This window comes from Gavialis gangeticus, unplaced genomic scaffold (genome assembly GCF_001723915.1).
Source record: "Gavialis gangeticus isolate Ggan-Ray unplaced genomic scaffold, GavGan_comp1, whole genome shotgun sequence".
Lineage (NCBI taxonomy): Eukaryota > Metazoa > Chordata > Crocodylia > Gavialidae > Gavialis > Gavialis gangeticus.
Window position 1 is genome coordinate 53257405 of NW_017729025.1, and position 10795 is coordinate 53268199.

Genomic DNA, 10795 nt, shown 5'->3' on the forward strand with positions numbered 1-10795 from the left:
ATAGAAAGTAGTAGGAGACCATTCCCCCTGAACTCACCTCTGCCCTGTATTTAGGGGCCCTTTTGGAAAAAGCTGACACAATCCCTTCACCACAGCTAGCTCTACTCTGATAAACAGCAGAGGGACCAGTAGTGTCCCCCTGCTGTTCCCTTCCTTTCCCAGGGGAGGAAGAGACAGGCAGCAAACCTTTGATGTACAGGCATGGGCCTAGCTGACATGCCCTGTGTGTTCATGTGAGCCTGGCCTGACTCCAGCTCCCTTTGAAGTGCTCCAGTGATCAGGATGAAAGGGAAAGGAGTCCCTCCCCAAAACATCTGGCCCTAATTGCAGGTACAAGTGTCTCTGCATCCCTGGTGAGAAGAGGAACTCCTGCCTTTTCCTTAATCCTGCAACTACCGGTAAGGAAGGGCTTGGGGTGGTAAGGGAGGACTAGGACACAAAAGGGGGTGTAGGGTAGACACCAGTAAATACCTAGTGACTGTGAGGTGCACTAGAGAAGTGGTTCTCAACCTCATTAGACTCAAGGCACCCATTTGGAGAATGCCAACTCCTAGATTGCACTCTTTTTTTTGACAACAGAAAAATACTAGAATACTTCTATTGCAAAGAACTCAGACCACAGTAGGTCAGAATAGGTTTTGGAACTCTGGATTCCTGCTTGAAATCTCTGGGTTTATCTTGTGAATCATGAGGAGGTGTTTACACACGTAACGGTGCTCATATTTTATGATACCTTGGAAAAGGTATCATGGCACTCCAGAGAGCCATAGCCCCGTGGTTGAGAATCATTGCACTAGAGCGTGAAATTGGATGAAAGTGAGAGCTGTATTGCTTAACACATTGGATCCTAGAACAGTGAAGTGTCTTTCTTTGGGAAACCTCCCTGCTATGGTTGAGCAAGAGCTACAGTGCAGAGGGATGGATAGCTTTTCCCAACTCTGATGTCTCAGATGCACTAAAGCTTGCAGTTCCTTTGACTCACCCTCCTTCCTCCCTCCTTAATACCAGTGTGGGTCAAATGCTGAAATTAGAAATGTAAGAATCTAGTTCAAGAACTTCCTTTTGAAGGAGTTTATCCTGTCTCTGTCCAAGTCCACCCTAGCTCATCCTGCCTGCCCACCCTAATTCATCAGGCTGCATAGAAATGGCACTGGCACAGCTGTTTCTTGCTGCATCCCCAGACAAGAGCAGGAATGCAGAGAGAAGCAAGGTTTGGTGTGCTGTAGAACAGATAAGAACATCAAAAAAGTCAGATCAGCTCATTAAACAGTTCGGTTGTGACACAGCACCATTTACAAGTAGTGTTGTGTCATAGTCTGCTGCAGAGGAAGGCAAAATTAGCCATTTTCTATTATGTAAAGAAATGTAAAATGTAACTATCTATTGCCAGCAAGTTCTCATTTTTTCCCCTTGCCTTTTAGTAAGTGATTGGTTCAAAAGGTAAAATATCCTTGTTCTTTAAAACATCTGTAGTCCCTGTACTATGACCTAATTCTGAGGTCTTTCAAATAAATTGTTTTCTCTAATATTAGTAAATAGCTGACAGACATCCAGGTCACGTAAAGGAAATATTCCCTCTCATTTTAATGCCCCAAGCTTGTGTATAGGAAAGCAACTTTATGACCATTAACAATCTTTGTAGTGTTCTGTGCTTCAGAGTGAAAACCCATTCCTGCATGGGACAGAAGCAGGCATAGAATTTTTTCCATCACCTAAAATACATTGATCTTTACCCTTTTCTGCAGAGTCTGGTCTTTGAAGAATGCTGGAGAAAATGGACAGGTGGATTGGCTTGGAGTAAGCAGGGACGTAGGACTGCCAAATGAGATGGAACAGTGGTTAAACAAAGAGCTTCAAATACTGGACAGGATGGACCAGTAGTTTTTTTTCCAATGTGCTAGGGAGCTAGGAAATGCCAAACTTAAAATGTATTTCATTTGTTCAGATATGGCAGGGATACTAGACCAATTGGTCTGATCTGGAGCTGCAGAGAGGTAAATCTAGTGGGACAGGTGGACCACTGGGCCAATTGAGGGTATCAATTAAGAAGTTCTTTGCTTGTATGGCATGTTATGAGGTGCAAGCCTTGTGTTTTTTCTTTTCAGGCATAATTCACGCACCTGTTCTTCAACTCCTGTGTGTTGCTCTTAGCCTCAGAACAACAGCGCCCCTGTCCTGTCCCTTGTGTTATGTTGGAGGGAAGACATCCAGAAGTGGTCAGCATGGGTTTAGAGCTGGAATTGCTGAATCTCTCATTTCAGGTTTCTACTTCGTCTGGCACCCGTTCAGCCCAGGAAGAAGAGATGCCACAGTCCAGCAAGGTTCGGGGTCTGAGAAGAAGTGGGCCAGCAGGACTGCGCCGGCAAAAGCGCCGGTGGTCATCCCAGCAGGCTACTAGGAACCAGCTGTTGCCACTCCAGCCCAGCAGGACTAGCCAGGAGGAGAGCACACCCTTTGTACTGGACTTGCAGAACCTGCCAGGGTTGGCCAATGTCGACCTGAGTGCTCAGAACCCAAATATACAGGTAGGAATGCAAGGATCCATGTTGCTGACCAATGCTTGGCCCCTTGGGCAGAAGCAAGAAGTAACACAGCGGGATTATGTAAATAAAATCACTTGGGTGGAGAGTATCCTGGGCTGTGTCCATCTTCTTTAGGGGAGGGACCAGGGGATTGTGGTTGTGTGGTCACTAAGGCACGTGGTTGACAGCCCACAAGTTGTAAGTTCAAGGCCATAGCACGGCCCTGTCAGATTCCAGACGAATCTGTGAATTCTGCTAAATACCTTCACAAAGACAAGAAAAAGGGGAGGGATCCATAATGTCACTGCACTCAATCTTGCTTTCATTCTTCTGCACCATCCCAGAGATCAGTGAGGGGATCAGGTCTTTTCTGCAGAGCTGCTGCCCAGCCAGTCAGTCCTGAGCCTGTACTGGTGCATGGGATTGTTCTGTCCCAAGTGCAGAACTCTATCGAACCTCATGAGATTTCTTTTGGCCCAATCCTCCAATTTGTTGAGGTCTCTCTGAATCCTAGTCCTACCCTCCAGCATATCTACTACTTCCCCCAGCTTGGTGTCATCTGCAGACTTGCTGAGGATGCACTCTATGCCATCTTCCAAGCTGTTGATGAAGACAATGAACAAAACCAGCCCCAGGAGCAACCCGAGGCCCCAACCAGCTACCAACTAGATATTTAGCCATTGATTACTGGAGGGGAATGTGAGGAGAGAGGTGGGTGTGTGTGTCTGGATTGGATGCGAGAAGAGACACGATTCCTAGATTAAATGGAACGTGAATTCTATTAGGCTTAATTCTTACCTTGCCCGACCCAACTGGCCCAGGCCAAATCATCAGGAAAATAAGGAAGGAAAAAAAGTAGAGTGATGGAGTTCTGTGAGAACAAGCCCCAAAAATCAATGTGTAGAGCAACCTGCTGATGTGTTTCATCTTACATGGGTAAACTCTCTTCCCCTCCCCCTACCCACATGGGGCTGACAAAGTCCATTGGGAAAGCACCTGGTAGGGAACCCTCCCTCTCTGCACAAGGATTGTGAGGAAACCTTATTGGGTGGAGAAGTTACTATATGTGACTCAGCCAGGCATTAGGCACAACTTCACAGACAGTCTACAGGGTGGGGTTAGTGAGCTCACTCATTTGGTCTGTCCTTGTTTGATCTCCTAATTGGAAAGCTTTTGAGTGAGGGCCTTGTTCCTGGGGTCTGTGAGGTTGATTCCACATATCTTGCTTGGTAAGTAAAGCTCTGGAGCAGATAAGCTGCACCCATTTAAGATGGGAGCTGGTGACCCCTAAGCTCCTGGCACCCTGGAGAGAATGCTGAACCACAAGATCTGCTCATTCAGGATTCCCTGTGCTCCTGGCCCCTCTCTCCAAAACCCCTCAGTGTAGTGGGAGGGGTGAGTTTGGGAAGTGGTCCTAAGAAATGAGAGTGGTATCCCAGATGCCAGTCCTCTGCAGTTAGAGAGGTTTTCCCCAACCCTGCCTGGCTGGGCTAGCCTTTGCCAGACCCTTCTCCTGACTGACTTGTAGCACTCCCTGCTGTTCTAGCCCTGGCATCCGCAGACATGCCTTGATCCTTACCAGCAGCATTCCCAGCAGCTATTCCAATCCTGGGTCTCTCCTCCCAGCTCCAGAACACACTGTATTTTGTAACAGGAGGATGTCTGCTCAGAGTAGGCTGAGAACCCATTGAATTAATTGCATTAGTGATGAAAACTGAAAAGAATTTTGGTCTCCGTGGATATTCATTGGACTTTTTACGCCTCCTCCCATCCCCAGTCACCAGCCAGCTTGTTCCACTAGAAAACTCTTATGTGTGAGATGTATAATTTTGTCAGGTTACCCTGCCACAACCCCCAGGGACACTTGATTTCATAGGATGCACCCAGTAACTCATCCTCCTTAAGTGTGTGCAGTATGTCTGTTCCAGCCAAATTATCCCTTCTCTCCCCCTTACCCCCCGCCCCCATTTCTCTACAATTGTGTTTGCAGAGTATGTTTAAACTTGGGATGGAAAGGCCTTGTCCCATCACTAGAAATGTGTTCCTCAACTCTCAGCCTGTCCCTGGTATCTCAGCATGCTTCACAGACTGCTTGCAAAGTCCTGCAGCTCTCCTGGGATTCCCACATTTTGACCATTTTATACAGTACACCATTGTACATTGTTTTAAAATTACCCATTAAGGCCGGATGAAGGCAAAAGCAAAGAATCACAGAAGCCTGGCTATCACTGGCCCCACAGAGGCCCCTTCCAGTCCTGTGTTCCTGTGATTAAAGTAGCAACCTGTAAGATACAGAATATTAGCAGCTAGGAGAGATGTCCTGTGGGAAGCAGCCCTAAGCCAAAGGGGGAAGCCAGCTGTACTGTCTAGATCCTGAATTAGGAGTTTGGGGGCAAGCAGGAAAATCTGTTCTGGTTTCTTTGTGGGAACCCCTAGCAGCTGGGCTGTCAGCCATGAGCTCTGGCTTCAGTCCTGGCGTCCTCCCAATAAAACTGCCTGTTTCTGGCTTCCCAGGTGACCATTGAGGTGGTGGATGATCCTCAGGCAGAGATGGAGATGGACCTGCTGAAGGAGACTAGCAATGATTGGTCCCTGACCTCCTCGGAGTGGCTGTCCCACAGAGAACTCTTCTGGCCACTCTTCTGGGAGTACACAGACCCCACTGAGGAGGAGGAGGAAGAGGATGACAGCCTAGACACAGAGGATAGGGGGGAAGAGGAAGAAGAGGAGGAGGATTACACAGCAGAGTATGATGAAGAGGAGGCGACACTGAGCGGAGTGGGAGGCAACTGGGACCAGAGATGGTCAGGGCAAAAGAACTGGATTTTTAAAGAAAAATATAATTATGGTGAGTCATCTCTACCCCAGCCTCTGACAGCTACTCTCAAGATTTTCTGTGTCCACCTCACAGCCCACTGGGCCCATGCTGCTATTGAAGGCTTTGGGAAGGTTCTTTAGGCAGCTAGGAGGAGGCAGAATGGTCTAGTACAGGGATGTCAGACAGGTGGCATTTTTGAGGCATTTGCATGGCACACTCAATGTGCAGAATCTGGGTTTTCATTTGAAAAAATAAGGATATTTCTGGCCCTCATAGGGCATAATTCCGGGGAATATCCAAGTTTCCCTGGTGTGTCTGCTCCTCACTCCCCATGTCAACGTCACAGTGAAGGAGTTCAGCAGAGGGTTCACTAAAACGTGCAGCCGTGTATTATACAGGAGGTCAGGGTGGATAATCTAATGGTCTTTTCTGGTCTTAGATTCCAGTGAAATGCCCTCTCCAGCTCTGGCTTCACTGCCCTGTGGAGAGCAGATGAGGAGAACTGGGGGAGGCAGAAGCCAGGGGAATGCAGGTAGAGGGAGGCCAACAGGGACATCCTTTGTTTCTGGCTGGGTTTTGTGCAGAGGCCTTCATGCTTTGTCTGTTTCCTGCCATCCCCAGACTATGAAGATGAAGAGGAATGGAGTCCTTGGTCCCCCTGCAGTGTAACTTGTGGTAGTGGCAATCAGAAGAGGACTCGGTCCTGTGGCTATGCCTGCACAGCCACTGAGTCAAGAACCTGTGACCTGCTCCAATGCCCTGGTGAGCCCTCACTTGCCCCCACCACTTCCCACCCTTTGTACTGCTCTGATTCTTAGTAGTGCTAGTTTCCTGTCTCTTCTCATATCCTGAGAAGGCAGTATCATTGGACCTTCTCAAATTAATCTGCCTAATAGGCCCTGTCCAGAGCAAGATCCTGTTACTGGGAGTTGGTCATGTCCCACAGGGAATGAGTTCCCTGCCTGGGGCAAGGTGAGAAAAGAGGTAACTCAAGGATGTATCTGTCTCTGAGGCAAGGAGAATTTTAACCCTTTTTAACATTTTGAAGTGATCAGGGTAAAACTTGCTCCAAAAAAGAAACGGGGCCCAAAAAAATGGGCCACGTCTTTTCGTGGTTCTAAACTGTCTCCTAACTCTTTAACACTCCCAGTTCCCCTTATCCTCTGTTTGAGAACTGGATAATGCCAGCAGCCTCAGTACATTTTGATTTTGTGAGCTGAGACAATAAAAACAGCTGGTTCTTTTAATCACGCAGAAAGACTTTGTTTGGATGGTCCCATAGGCAGGCAGAAGTAGGCAATACATCATAGATCTAATGACCAGTCTCTCTGGTGCAGAGTTCAAAAACCTTTTACCCATGACTCTTTAAAGCCTCTTCTGTGGTTTATTGGAAGGTGGTTCCAACCCCCAGGATCTGGCATGACTGGTAACCTTGGCATTCTTCTTCTTGATGTGGTAGCCTAGTGATCTACACACAGGGTTGGGTCACCATGGTAGTGGGGCAGGAGGATATTCAAGGGTTTGGTGCCCAGCTCCTGCTCAGGACCTCTGGCCCATATGCAGAAAAGGATTCTTTGCCTCCTCAGAGGTTTGTCCCAGCTACTTGCTTCTGTGTTTTACCTCCCAAGGAGCTGATGGGGAGTTGGTCTTCACTACCGAGACACCATTTGAGGGGGAGAACACCACAGAGATGTTCAACTCAGGTCAGCATGTTCCTTCTCCCTTTAGTAGGGTCCTGGGTGTTCCTAAGGGAGCTCTCTATGCACCACTCCATGTGTCCTATGGAAATGTTCTACCCAGGGCTTCAGGTCTGGTGGGCTTCAGTGAAACACCTGTGCACATATGAAATGCCACTAAAGACTTCTGATCATTAGTATATTCCAGACACCCTAATGGAGGATATATGCACCCTTTTTATGGAGGGCTACACAACCCAAAGAACCGGTTCCACCCTGAAGCGGGGTGGACATTTAATGTTTCAAACCTAAGGCCCTTCATAGCCCCATGTGAAAGTACATAGCCCTGCCCTTGTCACCTGCCCTTGTCACCTGTCCAGGTACTGCACAGTTGTCTTGGAACTGCACATTCATAATGTGGTTACATTTTGTAGTGCAGTCAGGAGCTAACTTGGCAGTGCCAGGCTCTAGCACAGATTGCAAGTATGGGTGAGGTCCTCTCTGCAGTGGCTGTTGTGATATGAGCCTGACCTGGCCTCTGACTGCATCATGCTCTTGTTGATGCTACTACTCTGCCATGTGCCTTAGTGAAAGAGACCAGTAGCCCAGCGGCTCTGGTTGCTTCTCTCCAACAAGAAGCCACACAAGAAGCGCCTTTCTGTGTAGCACTGTCCCTTGGAGGGATACTTCTTTCTGAGCCCCATCTCTTGATCCACTCTTGTTCTCTGGCCTAAGGATTGATGTCTCTGGCAGGCTTCTTCCCTGGTACCAGCTCCTCTGTGGAGTCCTGTAGGCTCTGTTTGGGGGCACGGCACTAGCCCAGCTGGCCTGGAATGATACCATGCCTATGGCTGTGGCTGTGTTACAGGGAGGTGCTGGTCAGATGGGGAGCTTGCTCATGCTCCTGCTCTTTGGTGTTTCTCCTCCAGAAGTGGACAGCTGTGAGAAGTGGCTGAACTGCAAAAGTGACTTCCTCACTAAATACCTGAGCAAGGTGCTGACAGATCTGCCCAGCTGCCCCTGCTCCTACCCCCTAGAGGCAGTTTACAGTGCTGTGAACCTGCGGGACGAGCACCATGGCAAGAATTTCCGGTGGCGGGATGCCAGCGGGCCCAAGGAGCGGCTGGACATCTACAAGCCCACAGCCCGCTTCTGCCTGCGCTCCATGCTCTCCTTGGACAGCACCACACTGGCTGCCCAACACTGCTGCTATGACGAGCACACCCATCTCATCACACGGGGCAAGGGGGCTGGTGTTCCTAACCTTATCAGCACAGAGTTCTCCCCAGAGCTGCACTACAAGGTGGACATGCTGCCTTGGATTCTGTGCAAGGGGGACTGGAGTCGCTACCATGCTGTTCGGCCCCCCAACAATGGGCAACAGTGTGCAGATAACCCCACCGAGGAGGAATACCTCTCCCAGCTGCAGGAGGCCAAGGAGTACTAGCCGAGCTCAGGCGAGTGAGAGGAGAGCAGGATGTTACAGGTCCAGCCCGTAACCTACCAGGAGAACCAGGAAGCCTGTATTTCCTACTGCAGGGAAAGTCTGCAGGCCACAATGACTCTGGAGTTGTCCCTTGCTTAGCTCTCCTTTGGGAACAGAATAGTCCAAGGGAGGGATAAAGCCCCAGGCCCAGCATACAGGCTCCCCATCAGTGCCAACCAGGGGTGGGGTGTGGATTTCTTTTAAATCTGGGTTGTTGCAATAGCATCCCATTTCCTTCCCAGTTATCTAAGGGGTCAAATTGATTGTCATTGCCCAGCTGTTCTGATGAGGGCATTCTTTTTTACACTAGCTTGGTCCCTCCTGATGGCACAGGAGGCAAGGAGCAGCTAGAGGCAATGGAAGCCGGTAGCAGCTGAAGGCAGAGGGGACATACAAGGGGAAAATGAGTAGTTCCCCATAGTTTGCTATGAAGTATTAATTAGACTCCCATGAGATGGCTGAGGAGTTTCAGGGTCTTTATAGAGAAAAGCCCACAGCTCCTGATTTGTTTCCTGTTGTATTTGAGGCAGCTGGGCTGGTGGAATGAATACACTAAGAGTTGCTGCTGTGGTAAAGATTTAGCAGCTTTATCTGATCACAAGATGCAACTGTGTAAGCATTTGCCCCAGTAGTCCTGGGTCTCCTCTGAAACCTGGGACAGATTCTTCTAAGGGAGCAGTGTTATTGAAAAGTCCTGATGGTATGAGTAGAATGGGGGTCTCGTCTCCCTGGATCTGACATCTCACACATGGAAACTTCCAAACAACTAGCGAAAGGCCTGTACAGTGCTTATGTGGCTGGGGGAATGGGAGGAGGGTGTGGGTGCTGAAATCTTTGTGAAAACATCACCTCTCCAAGGTGGTTGGGGAGGATAACAAGGCACAACTAGTGCCAAGGCCAGGGGAAGATCAGGACAGTGGTACAAGCAGATATTCACATGGGGCAGGAAAAGGAAATGGTCAAATGTCCACTTGTCAAGTGACCACTTATTCCTCATTTCCAAAGGGGACAGGCAGGAGGACTTGTTAGAAGTCCCATCGCAGCTCATGGCTATACCCTGGTTCTCTCTGGCAGACCAGCTTTGCTGTGCATGGCAGTGTTAAAGCATCTATGAACTAGCAGATCCCAGACACTTTCTTCCCACATGTCTTTTTTCTGGCTCATTTTGGGTGCATGAGGCAACCCTGTTCTGTGTCTGTGCATGTCCCCTCAGTGGGAGAAAGAGAATCTCCCTTCCAATGCTGATTCTGCCCTGACCAGGGTTTGCTTCCTGCAGGTGGCAGATGGTTTTGGCATGATAAGGACCACATGGCGTCATTACCCTTCTGCACATAGCCACTTCTTTCCTTGATTTCTCCCTCAGAGAGGTTTTAGCCAGTGTGTTCTCTAGCCTGCTTCTCTACTGGGGGATGGGGAGAATGATGAAAGTTGGGCACTGCCAACAGCTTAGCATCTGGTTAGACCAGGCAGACAAGCATCCACCTATTTCTCTTGGGAACTTTCACTGCCCACGTCCTTTCTTCCTCTTATCCCAGCTCCTCCCATTCCCATCCACCTAGCCTTTTCTCTGCTAGGCAGTGGGAGATGGAAAGTGTCCAAAAGGTGTCCCATGTCTGGGGAACTGGCTCCAAGGTCAGACCCAGAGAGTGGTAGTTGACGGAACTGAATCAACATGGCACTTGGTGACTAGTGGTGTGCCCCAAAGCTCTGTTCTTGGATCTGTACCCTTTAATGTCTTCATAAACGATCTGGACACGAGTGTCAAAAAGACTGGCCAAATTCTCTGATGACACCAAACTTTGGGAAAGAGTGTCTACACTTGAGGATAGGCTGGTGATCCAGGACAACCTAGATAGGCTTGCAAAGTGGGCAAATGAAAACCTGATGGCATTCAATACAGAGAAATGCAAGTAGTTCCACCTTGGGAATAAAAACCCACATCACACTTATAGGCGCAGCAATGCTACACTCGCTATCGCCATGACTGAAATAGACTTGAGGGTCATGATTGATCACAAAGTGAATATGACCCACTAGTGCAATACCTCAGCTGGCAAAGTGAACAAAAATCTGGCTTGCATCTACCAATGTATCTCGAGCAGGACCCAGGATGTCATCCTCCCATTGTACTCTGTCTTGGTGAAGCTGCAAGTGAAGTACTGCATCCAGTTCTGGGCTCCACAATTTAAGAAGGATGTGGAGAAGTTTGAAAGAGTCCAGAGGAGAGCCACACGCATGATCAGAGGGCAAGAGAACAGGCCTTATGAAGAGAGGCTGCGAGCTATGGGACTTC

At 48.8% G+C, this 10795-nt stretch overlaps 1 protein-coding gene across 2 annotated transcripts; it reads left to right on the top strand.

The window, feature by feature from the left end:
* Window positions 1–663: 663 nt before the first annotated feature.
* ISM2 (isthmin 2) lies at window positions 664–10450 on the top strand. 2 transcript variants are annotated; one of them, XM_019518732.1, is made up of 5 exons: window positions 665–2525; window positions 5037–5370; window positions 5962–6102; window positions 6969–7043; window positions 7946–10450. In XM_019518732.1, exons 1-5 carry the CDS (start codon window positions 2190–2192, stop codon window positions 8461–8463), a joined length of 1404 nt encoding a protein of 467 aa, XP_019374277.1. In that variant the 5' UTR covers window positions 665–2189; the 3' UTR covers window positions 8464–10450. The 2 variants fall into 2 exon arrangements, with proteins under 2 accessions (XP_019374278.1, XP_019374277.1); XM_019518733.1 differs by lacking the exon at window positions 6969–7043 and having other exon boundaries at window positions 664–2525.
* The last annotated feature ends 345 nt before the right edge of the window (window positions 10451–10795 follow it).